This window comes from Leuciscus leuciscus (assembly GCF_965113295.1).
Source record: "Leuciscus leuciscus genome assembly, chromosome: 1".
In the NCBI taxonomy this organism is placed as follows: domain Eukaryota; kingdom Metazoa; phylum Chordata; class Actinopteri; order Cypriniformes; family Leuciscidae; genus Leuciscus; species Leuciscus leuciscus.
The window spans coordinates 80,383,658-80,406,264 of record NC_138725.1 but is presented as its reverse complement, the minus strand read 5'-3'; the positions used below and the strand labels follow the sequence as shown (position 1 = coordinate 80,406,264).

Sequence of the window (22,607 nt, the reverse complement as noted above, 5' to 3'; positions counted from 1 at the left end):
CTGTTGAAATAATTTAATTTAAACTATCTAAAAGTACACTAACAATGAACTATTATTAATGCGTTAAAAATGTACTTGTAAGAAATACAGTAATAAAACTATTCTGTGTAATTTTTCAATAGTATATCTTATTTATATGCACTAAAAATACATTTAAAATATCAATGGTATTTAGTATACTTTCTTAATTACACTTAAGTACTACTTTAGTATTTTCACTAGGTGAAAATAAAGTGTACTTGAGTGCACTAAAAAAACACTTAATTACAAGAAAGTAATTTGTAGTACATTCTTATTTTTTTGTGCTAAAAACAACTGTAAAAATAATACATTATAAATACACTAATTAAAAGTATGTTTTAATTTAAATAGTAATTAAGTGTAATTAATAAAGTATACTAAAAGACTTATTTTTTAAAAATGTATTTTTAGTGCATTATAAAAATATATACTTTTGAAAAAATAGACAGAAGAGTTTTTTAGTGTATTTCTTACAAGTATATTTTAACACATTAAAAATAGTTCATTGCTAGTGTACTTTGATAGCTATGTAAAAGTACACTAACAATGAACTATTTTTAATGCGTTAAAAATGTACTTGTAAGAAATACACTAAAAAAACTCTTCTGTCTATTTTTTCAAAAGTATATATTTTTTTTATGCACTAAAAATACATTTAAAATATAAATGGTATTTAGTATACTTTATTAATTACACTTAAGTACTACTTAAGTAAAAATATACTTTTAATTAGTGTATTAATAGTGTATTATTTTTACAGTTGTTTTTAGCACAAAAAATATGAATGTACTACAAATGTACTTTCTTGTACTTAAGTGTATTTTTAGTGCACTAAAGTACACTTTTTTTTCACCTGGGTAGTAATGGTTGATCTAAAGAAGTTAGTCACTTTCATAGCAGGGGTGATAAATGCAACTATGGAGGTGAAATCTAAAACGGAGAGAATACAAATAATCGTAAAAGCAGCAGTTCATCACCTAGATATCAGGGAGTTGACATGGGAGGAGGTGAGGAATGAGCTAAGCAATCAAGCAAGCCAGGAGCAAGTAGGGACTGGATAGTATTAATAATGGTCCTCTTGCTACAATGGAATGCTAGGAGCTTAATGGCCAATGGACAGGAATTTAAAAAGTACATTGATGATCTTCCCAATAAACCAGACATTATTTGTGTACGGGAAACTTGGTTGAGACCAAATTTAGAATTCAGGTTGGATGGATATGCCTCTGTAAGGTGTGATAGGGGGGATGGAGTAGGGGGAGGATGTGCTACATTTATTGGAAATTATATTTCATTCAGAGAAGTGAGTGTAGGGGGGAAAGAACAAGAATATGTTAGTGTAGCGATATGGACAAATGAGGGAGAGTGTGTAATTATAAATTATTATAATCCTTGTAGGAAATTAGAGCTGGGGCAGATAACACAAATAGTAGGGATGGATGGTAACAAGGTGGTGGTATGTGGGGACTTTAATGCTCATAGTACGTTATGGGGAGGAGTAAGAACAGATGCAAATGGTGAGGTTATAGAAGAATTGCTAGAAGAGAGAAACATGGTTTGTTTAAATGATGGGAGAGGGACTAGAATAGATGTGCATACAGGGAACATCTCAGCTTTGGATTTAACTTTAGTTTCTAGGAATTTAGCGGGAATATGTGAGTGGGAGCTATCTGAAGAATCATCGGTAGGTAGTGATCATTTTCCAGTATGGTGTAGTGTTTTATTGGAAATAAATAAGGATCAAAGGGGATTAGTGGGGAAGTGGATATTTAGTAGTGCAAAATGGGAAAGATTTAAATATATGTGTGAGATAGAAATGGACAAAATAGATCTAATTGAGGAGATTGATAAAAATATTAGAACAACAATACTACAAGTTGCCAAAGAAACGATCTCTAAAAGCAAAGGGAAAATGAAAAGAAAGGCAGTTCCCTGGTGGACAGAGGAGTGTGGGAAAATAGTGAAAGAAAGGAATAAAGCACTCAGATTATTAAGAAGAACCCATAATTTTCATAATTTGATTAAATATAAAGAAACGCAAGCAAAGGTTAGGAAAATTATACGAAAAGCAAAAAAGCAAACTTTCTGTGACAAAATTGGTAGAGCAACACCTGTTGGAGATGTGTGGAACATGATTAAGAGTATGCGAGGAATTAGAAGGGAATGGAAGTATCCAATATTGAAGATGGGGGAGGAAACAGCAGTGTCTGATCAGGAGAAGGCAGAGATGATAGCGAAGGCATTTACTCTTATTCATAGTTCCGATAACTTAACGGAGGAGGGCAAGAGAGGAAGGACAATGACAAGATTAGCATATGGAAATTATCTTGAAAGAAGGGAGGATAGTAATAGTATAATGGATGCGCAAATTACAATGGAAGAAATGAGAAGGGCAATAAAAAAATCTGGATTAACATCTCCGGGTAAAGACGATATCTGTTATGTAATGATAGAACATTTAGGTGTTTTAGCATCTACAAAGTTGCTGGGTTTTTATAATAAAGTATGGGATTTAGGGAAATTGCCAACTGGGTGGAAAGAAGCTATAATTATTCCTATCAGGAAACCAGGGAAAGATTTGTCAAGCCCAATGAATTATAGACCAATAGCACTTACGTCACATGTAGGAAAGATAATGGAAAGGATCATTACAGATAGATTATCCTTTTAAATGGAAAGTAGAGGAATTTTATCACCTCATCAGAGTGCATTTAGGAGGGGTAGAGGAACGATGGATCCTGTTATGTGTTTGGAAACAGAGATAAGGAAAGCTCAAGTTAATAAAGAATCTGTAATGGCAGTGTTCTTTGATGTAGAAAAAGCCTATGATATGGTTTGGAAGGAGGGAGTAATGATAAAATTAAAAATGATAGGAATAGCAGGTAGGACATATAATTGGATTAAGGGATTCTTGGATGAGAGAAGTATACAGGTAAGAATTGGGAGAGCGGTTTCAAGAAGATACATGGTAGAGAATGGTACTCCTCAGGGCAGTGTTATTAGCCCTATACTCTTTTCCATAATGATTAATGATGTTTTTTCACAAGTACAGGGGGATATCGGACAGTCACTGTTTGCTGATGATGGAGCCTTATGGAAAAGGGGAAGGAACATTAATCATATTAAAGGTAAAATACAAGAGGCAATTAATGTGGTGGAGAGATGGTCAATTGCATGGGGATTCAAGTTTGCAATTGGGAAAACCAAGACAGTATTTTTCACTAGAAAGAGAGGGGTTGAGGCCCAGGTAAAGATGTATGGGCAAGATATAGAACAAGTAAAAGTTTTTAGGTTTTTGGGTATGTGGTTTGATGATAAGTTAACTTGGAATGAGCATATCAGAAGGATAAATACCAAGTGTAAAAAGATAATAAATGTGATGAGATGCTTAACAGGGTCAGAATGGGGGGCAAGTAGGGCTGCTAGTAAAAATGTGTATATAGCATTGATAAGATCAGTATTAGATTACGGGTGCATTGCTTATGGATCGGCAGCAAAAACGTCATTAAAGAAGTTGGATGTGGTGCAAGCTCAAGCTCTAAGACTATGCTGTGGGGCTGTGAAAACAACTCCTGTGGCTGCTCTTCAGGTTGAGATGGGGGAAATGCCGTTGCACATTAGACGTAAGCAGTTAATGATGCACTACTGGATAAATTTACAAGGGCATTCAGGGGATCGACATCCAACAACTAAGATACTTCTCCCATGTTGGGAGAGTGAAAGAGCTAAACGGGGATGCTTTGCATGGAGATGTGAGGAAATAGCTGGAGACATGACATTAAATCAAGGTGGATATATCCCGACAGTGCCATTATCAGTGACACCTCCTTGGTTGTTTCCTCCAGTGTCAGTAGATTTATATTTCCTGGAAAAAATGCAGGGTCAAAAAGGATTTGGAAATATTGCAGAACTGGTGGAAGATAGAATTCAAAAACTATATCAAACATATGTTCAAATATATACAGATGGATCCAAGGATCCTAATACAGGGAAAGCAGGTTTTGGTTTTAGTATTCCTACATTGCATGTTTCTGGTAAGAGAAGGACGTCAGATCATCTATCAGTGTATACAGTTGAGATGTTGGCTATTGTAATAGCAATTACAGAAGGTAAAAGAGTTACAAATTAAAAAAGTTATTTTATGTACAGACTCATGCTCGGCATTAATGTCACTGCAGTCATTTGCATCTAACAGCAGGCAAGATATAGTAAATGAGATCTATGAATCATTGTACAGAATTAAAAATATGAACATGCAGGTAACATTTATGTGGATTCCAGCACACAGAGGGATTAAGGGAAATGAAGATGTGGATACATTAGCAAAGCAGGCCCTGATGCAGGAGGAGGTCTTGTGCGTCTCACTCAGTAAGTCTGAAGCTAAAGGAATAATTAAACGAAATATCATTAAGGAGTGGCAGAACAGTTGGGATACAGGAAACACGGGGCGACATCTCTATATATTACAGCAAGTTGTGGGTACAGGAAAGGATAGCCAGAAGAAACAATAAAGAGGAGAACATCTTGACAAGGCTAAGGGTAGGACATACTAGGCTTAATAAAACTTTGCACTTAATAAATAAGCAACCTTCAGGAGTGTGTGATCACTGTCAAATAGAGGAGTCAGTTGAGCATGTAATTCTTCACTGTCAAAAATTCTCTCAAGAACGGGAAGTATTACGGGTGGAAAGTAGAAAGTTAGAACAGGAAGAATTAAGTCTAAAAAATGTTTTTGATATTGAAGTAGGGAAGTTATTCTGTTATTTGAGAGAAACTGGATTGATAAATAGAATTTAGGGTCATGAAATATTATTATTATTATTATTTTGTTTCTGCAAGGGAAGGAAAACTCTGGCCCACACTCCAACATAGTAGGTGGCGGTAATGCACCATAATGCTGGTTGCCACCCGCCATTAAACGTTACAAAGAAGAAGAAGAAGAAAGTTTGCCGATCGCGATTTACTGTCAGTACTATTAGTTACTACAGCCTACAGTTTGCTAGCTAGCTATGCCTTCGTCACGGAAATGCATACTACCTGGATGCGATCACGTACAAAACAGATCGGTGTCCTTATTAAAATTTCAGAAAAACGATCACATCAAGAAGATGTGGATTAATTTTGTGAAGAGCCACCTTGATGGAGAGCTGAGAATCACCGCCAAAACCCGCCTCTGTAGTGATCAATTTACACGGGATAGTTTTATAAACTTTAGTCGGAGACAACTGGGATTCACTGAAAATCCGCTGTTACTGGTGAATGGGGCCGAACCGACTATCTCCCGCCTCGGTGTTCATACTCCCGTCGTGCCGACAACTGGTGCCATCATCAGCAGTGCGTGCCCACCAATGAGTGTAAGTTGCCTTGTGTGCTTATGTTATAATTATAGTAGGTAGTCCAGGCTCGAACATGTATGGCTTTGTAAAACCAATTAAGCTGCTAGGAGCATCCATTCCGGCTGTAGCGGTGACAGTTGAGTGTGGCGACGGCAGTGGGCGTGGTTTCAGCGCAGCCAGCGGACACGCCCCCAGCGTTTGAGAGCAGAGACGACTGCAAATTTTTTCAAGATTTTGATAGCTTATTTTATGTACTTGCCGGCTTTTTTTATCATTCAAATTTGGCTGGGTGGCTAATAACACATTTTTCTGTGGTGTGACAAACTCAGAACACATACTTATTTTTGACTTTACAGGGACTTTAAGTATTTTGTTGAACATCAATAAGTGTAACAAAATAAAACATGTCAGAAACATGTTTATCACATGCTACTGTCTTTTCACTGTATTATTTTAAAGATTGGAAACACAATGAATGGATTGTAAAACTAAACATTATTATACTAAAACATTATTTTCAGGAACAGATCATTTAATTTCTAAGTAAGTTGATATACATTTTTGACATAAACTCTTGCCAAGGTTTTAAGGGTGCAAAGTATAATGTGTTAATCAAAACATAACGTATTAAACATACTGGAGACATGCATCGAGTTTTTAGTTTTGTCGACTGTAGGCTATAGTAAGGTTCAGGGCTCGCAAAATCGCCCGCCCGACGTCCCGGGGCTATTGTGTTTTCCAGTCGGGCTACCAAAATGCATAACCGGCCGGCCCGACGGGCTATCTGAAATAGTGAAATCAAATTCCTCCTTTTATTCACATTATTGACTAGTTAATTTCTTCCAAACTCGATAAAAACCACAAGGTTTCTTCACTATGATATTTTGCTTTTGAACAGCTCGTGCGCGCGTGGGTGTGGGGACATTATGTGGACGCGCTTGAGAAACTGAAACTAACGTTACCTCTCGTTGCTTTCATTCGGATTACTTAAACATAGAATATTTGTTTTTTATATAATTAACATCATTTAAAAATTAAGACATGTCTCATGCCAGTGTGGCAAGCATCCGCTGAGTTAGGGTAGACTAGCTGTGTAGAGTTGAGACCTGTGAAAGATCATTTTCTGTCGCGTTTCAGAATGAACTAAAGTGAGACGGCAGAACGCGCATCATGTTTATTTTCTTTATTTTACGAAAAACACAACATTTTGTTTTTATTATGAGTATACACAAATAAAAGAAGACATTTAACAGTTTTAAATGCTGTTTAACACTTGCCTGTATGAAGCAAAATATGACCACGCAAGATTTCGATCATGCTGATTTACTCGCAGCGCAATTTCTCAAGAATCTCCATGCCTGTTTTAAGAGAAACGGATGATCAATAAAAATGAAAGCTCCACTTTCACACGAATGCTTTAGTTTGCGTGTCACTGTAAAGCTGCTTTGAAACAAAACAATCTGTATTGTAAAAAGCGCTGCGTGAATAAATGTGACTGGACCATCATTCAGACCATTCTGCTATAGCTATAAACAGCATAAAATAATTAGAGCACCATTTTCTTGCCTCAAAAAAGTCTGGTATTATTATTATGTATGTATTGCTACACTTCAATATGTGAATTATTCAGAAAATTAACACTTTTAGCGCTGCCAGGATTTAAAACAGAGCTTCGCGCTCTGGTTTATGGCTGCTTTACATTTTACCTGCCACAAGGTGACACTGTTTTCAAAACTCCCGATGCTTAGAATCTTGTACCGAAACAGTCAGAGAAACATATCAAAGCTTCAAAGAGTAATTATTTCTCCATCCCATCCGGCATCCAACTGCAAGTTCTGAGCGTTTGGGAAAGACAACTGGTGCTTCCACCCCTTTATTGTTGTCAATTTATTGTTGCTAAGCGATTGCGTGCGTGCGAACATTTCGAACATCGCGTGTGCGCGCGTGACGATGTTAAGAGGAGCATGGATTTACGGCAGTATTTCAGTTCTACTCGGCCCCCAAAAAAAGTCCAGGATGAAGAGACATACAAAGAAAAACAGACAGCGACAAAGCGGAAGAGTTCAGAAAAATCTGACTATGAGACCAAAAGAAAGCGCAGCTTTTTGATGTCATGGACAAAAGAATTTCTGTGGCTTGAACATGACAAGGTAAACGAGACAATGTTCTGTCGAGTTTGTCGTCAATTCCCCACTATTTCTGACTCAACGAGTGTGTTTGTCACTGGAACCAGTCATTTTAGGAAAGACCCCATCAGAACCCATGACAAATCCCTGCATCACAAAAAGTGCATTGGTGCCCAGTCTGCAGTGTCTTTCCCAGAAAGAACGCCAATTGCAAAAAACATACTAAAAATGAGCCAAGCACAACAAGAAGTCCTGAAAAAACTTTTCAGAACAGCATACTATGTTGCAAAAAATGAACTACCGTTGGCCAAATTTAGCACTCTTTGCAAACTTCAAACGGCAAATGGCCTAGACCTTGGTTCCACTTACCACAATGACCATGCTTGCAGAGAGTTTATTGGAGCAATAGCACAAACCTCAAGAGACCAGATTGAAAAGGAAATTCAAGATAGCAAGTTCTTAACAATTCTTGCAGATGGCAGTACAGACACTGGTATCATAGAACAGGAGTTGGTTCAAGTCAGGTATGTGAAAGACAATGGTGACATATCCACATACATGATAAAATGTCAGCCAGTCAAGAGATCAAATGCTGCAGGTGTTTTAGAAGCTATTGATGAGGCAGTGAACACCATGGGTATCAGGGAAAACACATGGAAGGAGAAAGTAGTGTGTGCAAACTTTGATGGAGCTGCAGTGATGATGGGTGCGAAAACAGGTGTAGCTGGGAGACTGAAACAGAGGATACCCCACATCATAACAATCCACTGTGTGGCACACAAATTAGAGCTAGCCGTGCTGGATAGTGTGAAAGGCTGTGAGTACCTGGTAAAGTTTGAGGATACACTGAAAACCATCTTTAAGATGTACTACTATTCCCCAAAGAAGCGAAGAGACCTGGCTGAAATAAGTGAACTGCTTAATGAGAAAGTGGCACATTTCAGTGGGCTGAAAAGCACAAGGTGGCTCCCAAGCAGGCTAAGATGTCTGAAGGCTGTTGAAAAAAATTACACTCCCACTGTTGTACATATGGAGAATATGGCAGGAGGAAGTGATATTAAGTCAGAGGATGCTGCCAAAGCAAAGGGGGTGGTGCAGGAGATGAAGACTGAGAAATTTGTTCGTTTCCTACATTTCATGTTGGACTACAGCAACATATTATCCATGTGCAGTACTGGTTTCCAACATGACAACTTATACATCACCCGAACCAGTCAGTTGGTTGAGAGCACCACATCACGTTTACTCAGCCTGAAAACAAAACCAGGAGAATACCAGAAAGCCTTGGACACAAAGATCACAGTGAAAGATGATGGTAGCATGTGCTACTGTGGAACTGACCTCACAAAAAGCCAGCGACCTGCTAGAAGAGGTGAGGGCTCAGACAAAGACACCATTGGTGCTGAGTTTCAGAGGATTATTGACAACACAGTAAAGTACATGGACAGCAGATTTAAAAATCTGTCTGAAGAACCTCTGTCTTGTTTCAAAGTTTTTGACCCTTCTACTCTCCCCCACTCCAGAGAAGAGCTGGCAAATTATGGGGACGAAAAGGTGGATTATCTAGTCAAACATTTTGCCAGTTTGCTAAATGAGGAAGAGAAGGAGAAAATTCCACAGGAATGGATGGATCTAAAAATGTGGCTTTCAGAGCACCGGGGTATCAAGCAAGATTGCTTGTACAAAGATCTCCTCACTGAGAATCCAGAACACCTCTCTCATATCTTGTTGTTGGTGAAATTAATGCTGACACTAAGTCCATCGACAGCCATCTGTGAGAGAGGATTTTCCTGCATGAACCGAGTGAAAACATCATATCGTACTTCTCTACAGTCTGAAACACTGAATGATCTCATGCAACTCTCCATAAACGGGAAAGAGGTTGAATCTTTTTGCCCCGACAAGGCAGTTAGTTCCTGGATGGTTTCTGGAATTGGTTCAAGACACCTGAAACATAAAACCCCAGCAAAAAAGAGCAGAGAAGTGGAGATTGATGCACAGGAGGAGAAAGCTGATGAAGACGCTATGCCCTCAACATCGAGTGGCATTTTCTCTGTTACTTCAGTGGAGATCTCCGATTCAGAATCTGACACAGACTGAATCATGTTCCATACTGTTCTCATAAATTTCAGTTCAGTTAGAACCAGACATTTGTATTGATGATTCTAATTTGATTATTTTATATCTGATTGTTGATATTTGTGTTTTGAAAAAGTTTTTGATTGATGTTTGGACTCAATTGACCAATTTTCTACAATAAAAATTCTCTTTTAATTTGGGCTAGTGAAATTCATTTCGGGCTACCAAAATCTGAAGAGTGCCTGCCCGAAGGGCTACCAGCGATTTTGAAATTTTGCGAGCCCTGAGGTTCAGTAGTTCTCAGCTCAGCACACACAGGCCTACGGTTCTCGAGTCAAGAACTGGTTGTTGCAGCAGTTCTCGGATCACCAGTATAGAACCGAGAACTGTTTCTTTCGGACACATTCGATACAGAGAATCAACAAGCTGGAGAGACTGCGCATGCGTGATCGCACCGTCTCTGAACCGAACTTTCTTTTGGCCAACTGATGCTGTGTTTTATATACTGTGACTGTCTATGTGCTGTGCTGATACATGAGCACGGGTGAACCAATGACTCGAATGAGGGGCCGAATTCGGCGAAATGTAAGTTAATTTAATTACAAATAAAATAAAAATGATGAAGACCAGTTTATTCACTTTAAGACATGTAAAACATACGCGTTTGCGCATCGCCTTTAGGCCTACTATAGGGTTCATTTTCAAAACGTAAATGTAAGAAACCTATCCAAGATTATTATGACGATGAGTACTATTATTTAACTGAAGATATGATTACAAATGCCTTTATTTGAATGTGTATTTATCCACCGGGATGATAGAATTGACGTTATTACGTGATGACGTAAAAGAACTGGTGAACCGGTTTTTTGAACCGGTTCATTGAAACGAACTGTCCGAAAGAACCGGTTCGCGGAAAAGAACCGGACTTCCCATCACTAGTCGGCTGGCTTAAAGGGGTGGCGCTTGGAGCAGGAGCAGCTTTATAGGGGAGGTGGCCTAATTGGACACTACCATTGTTTATGTCCGGGGGGGCGGTAGCTCATTCTCTCCTTAAATATTTTGGGGTTTAGATTTATATTATATTGAGTACTTTTGTTGAGTTAAGGTTAAGTAAAAGTACATTCCTTTTGGAATAAGTTTTAGGTAGATTTTGTTGTTATTTGTAGTTTATGTAGTAGTGTTGTTGTTAGTCTTCCCCTGTGTGTCAAAATGGGTCTGATCAGCCAATATATAAGTCCCTGTTTCTTTTGTAGGAGGTCAGTTGTATTTTTGAGTCTTTTATGTTCAGAGCTTTAGTTACCGTCTGTTTATTTGGGGGGTTTTTGGGCCCAAAACTTTATCTTTATTTTGATGTCATGATTGTTGGGAAATAAAAATCCTTACTTTTGAACTTCCCTTGTGACTCCTCTTGCTTAAAGGGATAGTTCACTTTGAAATTAATTTTTGGTATGTTTTAGCTTACCTCAAGGGCATCCAAGATGTAGGTGTCTTTTTTTCCGCAGTAGTTTCAATTTTGATATTTTTAGATCAAACCGTTCTTGTCTGTCAGTCATATAATGCAGGTCGATGGTCACTGTCTCAAAGAGCATGCACAGAGTCCAAATTAAAACAATTCCCCGTCGTCCAAATTAAACAATTCCCCATCGTAAGTACACATTGATGGCCTAAGACACGAAACGAGCGGTTTGTGTGAGAAAACGAACAGTATTTATATCGTTTTTACCTCTTATACACAGCCATGTCGAAGTGATCTGATCTGACGTGTACGCAGACTGGTGCATAGATATATACACTAGATGTCGCCTTAAAGACATTCGTTCCAATGAACTGCCGTAGACAAGGCGGCATCTAGTGTGTATATATCTATGCACCAGTCTGCGTACACGTCAGATCAGATCACTTCGGTAAAAACGATATAAATACTGTTCGTTTTCTCACACAAACCGCTCGTTTCATGTCTTAGGCCATCAATGTGTACTTACGATGGGGATTGTTTAATTTGGACGACGGGGAATTGTTTTAATTTGGACTCTGTGCATGCTCTTTGAGACCGTGACCATAGACCTGCATTATATGACTGACAGACAAGAACGGTTTGACCTAAAAATATCAAAATTGAAACTACTGCGGAAAAAAAAGACACCTACATCTTGGATGCCCTTGAGGTAAGCTAAAACATACCAAAATTTAATTTCAAAGTGAACTATCCCTTTAACTGCTTGACAAGCACTATAATTGTTCTTCACGCGCACAGGAACTGAAATTTTAAACTGTTTAAAGAAAAGGCTCAATAAACTATTGCATAGATAGATACTGTATAATACACTACGCATCATTATGTCTTTCCTTTGTGCTTTGAACTTTTCAATGCAAACTCGTAGAGCTGCGCGCTGTGACTCATGTTGCTTCAAGCGCATCATTCTGCGCTCGGGATGCGCGTTAGCACTTTGTGCCGCACTGCATTGGAAAAATCATGTCTGACCCACTCCATGTCTTGCGCATCCTATCTTACTCATGCTGTTCACTTTTCATAAATCAACATAGATGGAAAAAAATTACATTATAATATTTTAACAAATATGAAACTAAATGCGCTTATTTAATGGCAACAAGCCTACAGACTCTCTATTTGTACAAATTGCTGCACATTCATTTAATTCTGAATTTTGTACACACAAGTTGAAAGGCATTTGTTCAAATCAAGTTCACGGATAATTGTGCTTGCATTTATTAATCATTATGATACTAAAATCATAACAAAGTAGGCTATGCTATGTACAAAAAATCAGATGAGCCCAGAATATAAATGCAACGTTTAATTTAATTTAATTTTAATTTATTATTATATTATTGTATATATACAATAAACGTACAAATAAATATCGGAAATGTCGTCCAGTTTTCTAATACTATTATTTGATGACAACAATACATTTGGAAAACAAAATACAGCCATTTCTGCTTTTTTTCTTTTAACCCCCTGGGGTCGGCTGTATCGCAGGCGATACCAGCTCGCTTTTTTTTTTTTATCAGTTCAAAAGAGATTCATTTTGCTCTGTTGACTTTGATATTACAAACACGTTTCATACATCAATCGATTCTGTTAAATGTGTATTATTTTTGTGTATACTCACAATAAAAACAAAGTGTTTTGCTTTTTGCCCAATAAAGAAAAATAAACACGAAGCGAGTTCTGCCTTCTCTCTGCCAGTGAAGTCCATTCTGAAACGCGTCCGAAAATGAACAATAACTCAGTGAATACTCAGTCAAACAGACATACAGACACACAGGCATGAAGCTTGAATTCTCTTCTTTTAAATGAAGTTATTTATATAAAAAACAAATATTCTCAGTTCATGTAATCTGTAAGAAAAGAGCGAGATGTCAGTCGTTCTCATCTCATCTAATTATTTTTAATGTGACTCCGCCCACCAGGGCTGGACTGGGACAAAAAATCGGCACGGGCATTTTGGCCCAGACTGGCCCACTATATGATCATAAACACCACCCATCTTTGCACGCCCTTAATTATATGCATACCAACTCCTATTCCTTAAAACCACTAATGCCATGTAATGAGTTAGTATAGGAACGAGTGAAAATTTTACATTTATTAATTAATACAGTTGAACTATACTCCACAGTGATGAATCCTAAAACAAGCTATAAGCTGCAATGGCAATACCAGTGTTTCTCACAGGATTTTTGGTAAAACTGTGGTGGGTGAACCTTGGTTCTTCTAGGGGGGTCCGGGGGCATGTCCCCCCGTTAGAAAATTTTGTGCATTTTAATGTTAAATTCATCAATCTGGTGCACTTTGAGAGTTCAAAATTAAAAGCTCCAACCCCTATTCAGTGTGCAAATTAAACGAAAAATTCAAACCTCTTTTAGTTACAGTGTCTATTTACATTACACTACTACATAATAATAGTTATATTAATCCAATGACAGTAATAGCCATATTTTGTAAAACAAATGCACAAAAAAAAAATAAAGGAAACTTTCATAATTAGTTTTGTACCAGTTTCTATACTTGAAAGAGATAAGCACATGATCTTTTACTTTGACGGAAACTGCATCAAGCTTTTATTTTGGCGGAAAACATGGTTTACAAACGCCTCTCATTAAATTTCTAGTGAATTGCGGTAATCGTCTTTATATACTGTCTATGTAATCGTCAACTATGCAGATGTGGAAATAATCTGTAACTGGGTAATGGGTTCCTACACTCATGACATAGCTTAAGTGTTTTGAAAGTAGTTCTGCTTACCGCAGGCTCTACACTTTTCTCATCTCTCTCCTGATCCTCCTCACTATCATCATCATCACTGGAGCTGATGAAGGGCAGAAAACATATATTTTGACACATTTTACAGTGTCTGCTTTAAGGGCCTGGTTCTATTTTTTCACGCTATTTCTCTGCACAATCCTTGCGTTTCTTCTCCATCTCGCTGACTATTTTGACAGATACACACTGACACTGCTGCACGCTCGCTCACTCGTTTAAAGTTGTGATTGGGCCAGCCCAGTGTCAATCAAGAAAAGAACCAATGGGCCGCTGATCTACGTGTTTCAAGGGCTGGTCTGTCAGAAAAAAAACGCTAACACTGACTTTTTTTGACCACTGCATTACACCGGCACAAACCCAATTAAGCAAAACAAAACAAAACGAATGGGCCGCCGATGTACACATTTTATGGCCCGTTAAAAAAATAAAATAAAAATAATAATAATAAAAATTATGTATGAGTATGAGATGTATCGGCCCAAAAAGCACGTCGGCCCACCGGCCAAATGCCCGGTATGCCCGATGGCCAGTCCAGCCCTGCCGCCCACGGAGAGCGCGCTATTCAAACGCAAATTACTGAGGCAATCCACGCAAACCCCATATCAGCTCGAGAAAACACAAGTTTAATCAGATCATTGTACTTGTTTACACCAATATATTGCTCTTGCATTCTGTCTTGTGGCTATAGGTGACACACCTGAATGAATGGCTCATTAAGTATGCGGGCCCCATTGTCTCCCCAGGTGTGAACCACTACATATGCATGATGGTGTTGAATGGTTGACGCCCCTTGCGCACATTGCCTTTACAAACAACAAGTGTTTTACAAGATTTAAATCAATGTATTGTGTTATGTGAATGATAAGGGCAGGATGATTTTCACATCATTTTTAAGAAAAAACTCTAGGCAACGACATCCATTAGTCAAAAGTCTTATTGACACATATTTAGTATGTGTTTTGTGGCCTTATTTCAGAAACTTTTGTTTTTAGTTTTTTCAATAACCATGCATAAACATTATTCTCTCAAAAATACAAACATGTACATGCATGTTGCTCACATATTATGGTAGCCCTGTTTGTGCTAAATAGAGTGTAATTATACCTTTGCCATTAATATGTTTATAAGCAACTGAAAAAAGCACAAATGTCAGGGCATGTCAGAACATCTCAAGGACCCCAAAAACGCCCCAGCCCCAGAGGGTTAAACAAAAAAAAACAAGCTGCACCCTTTTTTAAAATGTCATCTTTCATTCCGGAATAGAATAATGAATGAACGAAAAAGTACACGGACCAATACACGGGGACTTCCAAAATAATCCGGCGGGCCAGAAAATATTGCTGGCGGGCCAGTTTTTTCAACTGAACAAATATATCACACACACATCCTTTGTTGGCTGAGGTGCAAGACAATAAGTGCTTTAGTTTTCACGTTCATTAAACAGAAGTGAAACAATCATAAATGCTTACACTGATTATTGACAGCAATATTACAGATTATTGCATGTAACAATATATCCTAAAGAATTAATGCAAATGTTTTTCTTTTATTAGTGAAACTGGGTGTAACAGCGCGCATTGTTCTGCCATGAGTGTCACAGTGTCTGGTTTGTTTTTCCCCGGGCGTCCACTAGAGGTCTCTTTCCCATACTATCACCATTCACTCTGGAACTGCATTTCCCATAATCCTTTGTCTGTTCTTATCACTCGTGATTGCACTCAGCTGTTCCCTATCACATTGTTAGTGTCTGTGTATAAATACCCTGTCTGTTTTAGTCCTTGTCACGGAGTCATTGTTTAATGTCGCTTACACTTCTGAAGTCTGTTTCCTCGCCTGTTCTTGTTTTGTTTCTTGTTTATTTGTTTATTGGACTGCTAAAATGGATTTTGACCCCTGCATGGATGACTACGAGTTGGATTGCCCTGACAATAAATATGCTACATTTGGATCCACCTGTTTCTCTGTGTGTTCCCGTGACAATGAGATCATGTAGGATAGGTAGTAATATATATCTCATCGCTTTAATGCATTCGTTCACTCATTAGGAAGACAACTTTTAGCATGCATGTCATAATAATAGTTGGAACAAACCTTGCGCTCCAAGTACCTTTAAAGCTACACTGTGTGATATTTTCCCCCATCTAGCGGTGAAATTGTATATGACTACCCAGTGAATATTAGTTTCTGTTCCTTTCAATTTCGAGGGCGTTTTAACTCCTACGGTGGCCGTATTATTCCAAGATTAGCATGGCTTCCAGTTCGACTTCGTCCAATTGCGCCTTTAAAACTATCACCTGTGATCCGTCGCAGCACAGATTTATGTTACAAGGTAAACAATACTTTTTCACCATTGACGTGAGGAAAAGTAACGCAAGTTAAACTAGAGGTCGTTCTGGCGTTATGCACAACCATGCTATGGTTAGACAAGCAACTATAAAACTTAGAATTTACACAAATAGGCTGGATTACCTGCCGAGAAAAAAGCAGGCAACTTCGGCGTCCGTTATAAAATCTTTGCTCCTCATGAGCTCTTTCCATCTGGGAAAAGTTACTCCAGTATTGACTTTGGTCTTGCTGATTTGCCTGTCGCGTTGACGTTTTAATTCTCTCTTTCGCTTCCTTGGCGACTCTGCTACATGTCCTCGAAAATAGGCGTGATCCTCCATCAGCAATCTTTCAAATCTGCCGGCAGTCGCGAGTTATCTCCCCCTCGCATTCGTCTCTGTGTCACTGAGTGTAAAGCGCGAAAGGCGAAGCTTGAATTTACAGGTATGTCCCTCTTTGGCTAATGTAGTTTCAAGATGGAGGGGCAACATGGCGACCGGCATTCGAACCCCTCACCCCTATGTACTTTCCATGGCAGATTATAAACTTACGAGAATACTTACTTGAAAGAAGTAAATATACATTAATGAGCACATATATTTTTGAAAGAACTAAGTAGAGGTCGACCGATTCATCGGTCGGACGATTTTTTGCATTTTTAACATAATCGGCATCGGCCAATATCCAAGTGTATCAAGCCGATTATTAGGCGGCCGCATCTGTGGGCAGCCTAGTGTTGTTGTTGTTGTTGTGGAACACGTGTTCGACGCACGCTGCCCCTAGAGTAATTCTCCAGCAGAGTGAGCAGACCTCATCCAGTGCCTAAGGAAGGAGCTAAGTTCCTTGGAGAAAACTCCTTTATAATTTAATTAAAAACTTTTGATATGTTACTGCCAACTTAGAGAAAAAACATGAATAGGCGACATGACGTTCGGCTACTTTGAAATTGATAGCGTAGTTGAGATTGCATTATCACAGCAGAAGAGTTGCTATCATGTTACAATAAGTAAGCAAGAATTTACAGACAGTGAATCTGAGACTTTTATTTGTTCTGTTTGAGTGTCTTATATTTGAGAGGGTTGTCACTCAGTGCAGAGAAATAAGTAATAAAAAAAGAGACCAACTATAGGCTAGTGAAGGACTTTGCTAGCGTTGTCGTTGCTAGGGTTGGGTCGCTACAGACAGACCCGGTGCTAATACGGCACTGGTGCCTTAACGACCGTTATCTACCGGATCGGTGCTACTGTTATGCCTGTGCTTCTCTTGGATGCTCTGAAAACGGACGTTAGAATAACAGAAACATCGCTTCGCTGCACGTGACGCTAGTCAGCAGCTAACTTTAGCATTCCACTAGCTAGTAGCAGCTAGCTGGATTAAACACGGTTAAAATGCTGGCCAAACAGTGTAATGTGTGACTGTATTTCACTGTAGACTAGGGGTGGAACGGTACATGTATTCGTATTGAACCGAAACGGTACAGGCGTCACGGTCCGGTGTATAAATTTCCACGGAGAATACACGCTATAAAAATAAATAAAACTCGCGTGCAAAGTAATGCGGAACTACTGTTAGATACGCGGGTTATTTAGGGACACCTAATCTGTAGCCCCGCCTTAGCTCAGGCTGCGATGTAAAGATTGCAATTCTGGAATATGTTGTGTGTGTGTGTGTGAGAGGGAGAGGGAGAGAGAGGAGCGGGCGCGATCGAAAAGTTGCGTGTGTTTAAAGCATAGACTGTAAAAAAATAGGTTTAAAGTCGCAAAGTGTTTACTTATATTTCTGTGCGCGCGCGTGTGTGTGTGTGGCGCGGGCGCGATCGAACAGTGGAAACATAAAAACATACTCCGTCATTTTGTTTATCAGGACATCATTCAAACTGCAAAGTGTTTAAGTTACTGTTAATGCAAGTGCAGATTGGTAAAGTGTTCAATAAATGTTTTTGTTGAGAAATTTTGTCTATCTTAAGTAATTATTTGTGTTACATTTTATCTTTCAAATAGAGGTTAAAAACAAGCGCATAATCGGCCAAATATTGGCCAAAATAAATCGGCAGCATTTATCGGCCATCGGTCGACCCGAATTTCAAAAGATCGGCATCGGCCTGAAAAAAAAAACATATCGGTCGACCTCTAGAACTAAGTGTTTTTTGCTAAGAATCAACTAAAAAAATTACACAGTGTAGCTTTAACCTCACAGAATTGATCTCCCTTGTACAATATTGATAACTCAATCAGTCACAATAACTGTCATAATTTTAAAGAAAAGCAATCGATGTTTCTTTATTATAGGCTGTCTCCTTAAATAGTTATATTTCCAAACGAGCTCATATTTTGAGGACTAGCCCAGTTACATCTACTAGGCTAATATATGAAATAACAGGGAAACACAAAGACCGGATTTGTTTTAACATTTAGTTAAAAAAAGTTATCGCTAGAAGGATCTAGTTGTTTGTTTGCGTGTGTGTTTGGGACAGGTTTTTTCTACACTGAGAACCACCACAAGACAGACAGGTTTCTGTGATGGTCCGGTTTAGGCTTACAGGATAGAAAATATCATTAGCTCAGTATAAAACAATAGTCAATGGAAAGTCTCGACCATGAAAGGAAAACAAACCTGTGTGCATGTAAGAGAGAGATTAGCACTTATCTGATGCTTAGATCAAAATTGAAGTGATTATTTTGTTAGTTTCCTGAACTTAAGCCAAGAAGATTGTTTCTCTCCAATGGTAGTAAGTGCTTAAAATAAAATAAAAATTCGAGCACATTATAAAGGACTTAATGTGGGTTTGGACATCTTATATTAAATCTTCAAATCTCTAAATTGTGCTACTCTATTACCATTACTTCATTATAAGATTTACTCATATTAGTTGATTTTCTGTATTAAATACATCTAGATTTATGATGTTTGTCACTTGTGCATGCCTTATAATTTCAGTGGGACAGAAAATCCAGGGCTGGTGTTGTGTAAGCAAATATGGGTTGATGATATCTAAACTAAATTGAGTGTTTCAGCAGTAGTGAATGCAGGGCTGGATTGGCCTGGTTCCTCAGCCCTCGTTCCTGATGTGGATAGACTGTGTTGTCAGGGGGTTTGCACCTTCCACTTCCATTGTTTACATCAGCAAAGTCTGATGCCAGGCCTATAGACCCTTTTACAGCCCACGTGATCAAATAGTTGCGCGCGCATTTTGGCAACGGAAGTGGTGTTTTTCTCCACTGGCTCTAACGTGTTAGCAACTCCGAAAGTTTATCAAAACGGTTTCTCAGCATCAAAATGTCTGGTTGTTGCGTTTACGGTTGCACTAATCGATATTCCACCAAGGGGCTTAAGTTTTATATTATTCCGACAGGATCACGGCCGTTTCAGAAGAGTGGCTGCAGGCGATTAAACGTGTTGATTGGAGCGAGGACATAATCAAAAATGCTCGCGTCTGTTGTTTAATCCGCTCGCGTAGCTTGACACGCTGCTGATTCTCGCCATACTTCCGTTGCCAATATCCGCGCGCATACGTCATCATTGTGTACAAACAGTAAAAGGGTCTATACTTGTGAGGGAACAAAAACATGTACAGTCCTCTGTACAGCAGGGAAAAAAGATTCTGGAGTAAAGTTTTCTTAAAGATAAGATTCTGAAACTACTCATGAAAACATTTACTAATAAAAAAAAAGTATAGTAAAAAACCTAAAAGCAGCACTTTCCTCTCAGATAGCAGATCTTTTACTCAAGCGCAGCTTCACAATGTGTCAGTCTGGTTAACACTGATAAAACAGCAACAAGTCATTACAAAACACAATAAAAGTATGTCTGCAAAGCAGAAATGGTCAACATAAGACGTTTCTAATGAATAAACTGACTTATTTTAATGAACACAAACCAACCTCTCTATGTCCATTATATAGTTAATACACCACAATCCCAGACGTAGTACTGAAGGGAAATAAAATTGAGTGGAAGTACGCAGGAGGGCGGAGCCAGGCTATAATGCAACAGCTAATACCTCTGTTTTGTCAGAATTCAGAAGGAAAATACTGACCATTCACTCTTTGATATCATTCATATTCTGCAAATGTAGAGGTTTGGGGGAAATATAGAGCTAAATTGTCTTAGGTTATATCTAAATATCAAACATGTGACAAAGAGTTGAGTCAGCTTTATCTATTTAAAGGAACATGCATAAGAAATTGTTTCATGAGCTAACATAAAAATCCTGACCTTTTACTTCTCCTTAAGCTCAATAAATATTGGGTAGACTCCGCATCATGCAAGCATTTTCAACAAGACAACATTCAACATAAGTACCAGGTAAGTCAATATTTTTCATTTCATTTGCTTTATTTTTTCTTGTTCTCCGTGCCAAAATTGAAAATAATAATAATAATAATAATAATAATAATAATACAAAAGAGAAACTATTTAACAAAAGAAACGTATGGACAGCTTCAGCTTATCAATATATATTAAACATTTTCATAAAAAATGTAATGTATAAAGTTAAAAAATTATTATTTCATATACAGTGGAATATATTTCTACTTTTAGAAAGTTTTTTAACCTTTATTTATTTATTAGCTATATTTAAAATCAGATTCCACATTTTATCCGATGTTCAGTTTGTCTCTACATTATACAGGACATTTTTTTTCTGGTTGACTAGTAGTAGTAAGTAGTAAATATATATATATTTTTTTCCTGCTGAAAGAATGCATAAAGAAGAAAGCTAAATATTAATTGTGATCATTGTTTATTTGTGCTGTCTATAGATTGTAACACACGGCACATGAAACATGATGGATGATGATGTAGAAATTGCTATTGTTGGCATTGGATGCCATTTTCCTGGAGGTAGGCTAACATTATTTTCATTATTTGTTCATGCTATGATTTTGGCCTTAATAGTATTGACATTGTATGTTCTCCTGTATTTTAGGCGAGGGACTTGAGAACTTCTGGCGAGTCCTCCTTCATGGAGAGAACTGTACAGTTCAGATCCCGGACGACAGGTTTAAGCTCTCTCAATGGTACGACCCAGACGAGAGTAAGGCCGGGAAGACACACACGGCTAAAGCAGCGCTCATCGATGGGTACGTCTTCAGTTCATGTGCCCTCATAACAAGATCTTTCTAATTTACAGTCATTCGCCCCAACCAGTTTATATGATTCACACCAAACGTTTTCAACATGATGCCAAGACAGTGAAGATGTTGGATGTAGAATATTTCAAACGGTGTTGCCATGGTGAGGGATTAAAGTAGGTAACAGGAAGAAGTCTCATATCTTCTCAACAATTATACATCTTTTATTATGATATAAAACAATACAAATATTTGAAATAAGAACTTTTTTTTCAATTAAAGTATGTGTAAGTAGTTTTAGTCTTAGTCTTTTGACATATTTTTGTCATCTGAATTTAATTTTAGTCGACGAAACACAATAAGATTTTAATGATCTACAGTAGATATAAAACGACGAAAATTTTCTTGACAAAAATTTTCTTGCCGAAAATCTTTTACAATAAAAGTTTAGTTAAAGGCGCAGTGTGTGATTTTAAGCGGCATCTAGTGGTGAGATTTGCGAATTGCAAAACAGTAAGTTACTCACTGCCTATCCTTCAAATTGAAAACTCGAATGAGAAGCTACGGCGGCCGACGTAGGATTGGAAGATGTCGTCTGAGTCAGCAGAGAGTAGCAAGTCAAGCAATGAGGTTTCTTTATATTATATTTTATATTAAATTATATTTACTAAATTATTCAGTAAAACCACATGTTATTGCGATTGTTATTTTTACTTGTTCATCATTGTGTTAGCCTTTTATTCACTGGCTTTACCATAGCCTGTTTCCATGCTAGTTAGTATAAGATAAGAGCTATGGATAAGAGCATCAGCTAGGTAAGGGGAAATAGCTAACGTTACGATGTCCGAGTCGTCGTTCAGACAGCATGTTTTTCTCCACGTTTTCCGCGTCAGGGACAACCTGAGTATTCTGCTGCGTCTTTTTCTGCTGCTTCTTATTCAAGTTAGTGACGAAACGCGCTCTGTAGCGCTCTGTTCGCTGTCGGCTACGGTAGAAACATGACGTCACGATATGTCGACCTTCATAGAAGTAGGTGGCCGCGGTTATGTATAAATGACTCATTCTAAGGTAATAAAAACATAACGGTTCATTAAGTGAGGTATTTATACACCACTGAAAACAGTTATGGATCTTATATTGCATTTCTGTCAATAGATCCTCAGAAATATCACACATTGCACCTTTAAACTGTATCTTTCTCTTTTTAATAGTTCTCGTCACTCTTATTCAGATCTACATGTCTGCTCTCCTCTTTCTCCCAGATGTTTGCATTTTTGAGCGTTTATGAGACGTGTAGCACATGCCAACTCGTGGGTAGATCAGCACGTTACAGTTCAAACGTGCACATCTACCA

General features: G+C 38.1%; 1 protein-coding gene and 1 long non-coding RNA gene across 2 annotated transcripts in view; one reads left to right on the top strand and one right to left on the bottom strand.

Annotated features, from left to right (window-relative positions):
- Positions 1 to 22,607, bottom strand: part of LOC309513041 — a 328,088-nt gene that overhangs the window by 107,614 nt on the left and 197,867 nt on the right. The window lies entirely within an intron of this gene.
- The window catches only part of LOC309509756 (mycocerosic acid synthase-like polyketide synthase), a 33,235-nt gene continuing 31,481 nt past the window's right edge, over positions 20,854 to 22,607 (top strand). The window contains exons 1-2 of the mRNA XM_082184581.1: positions 20,854 to 21,023; positions 21,109 to 21,262. Of these exons, the coding sequence (XP_082040707.1) occupies positions 20,966 to 21,023; positions 21,109 to 21,262 (212 nt within the window). The 5' untranslated portion in view covers positions 20,854 to 20,965. The remainder of the gene's footprint in view (positions 21,024 to 21,108; positions 21,263 to 22,607) is intronic.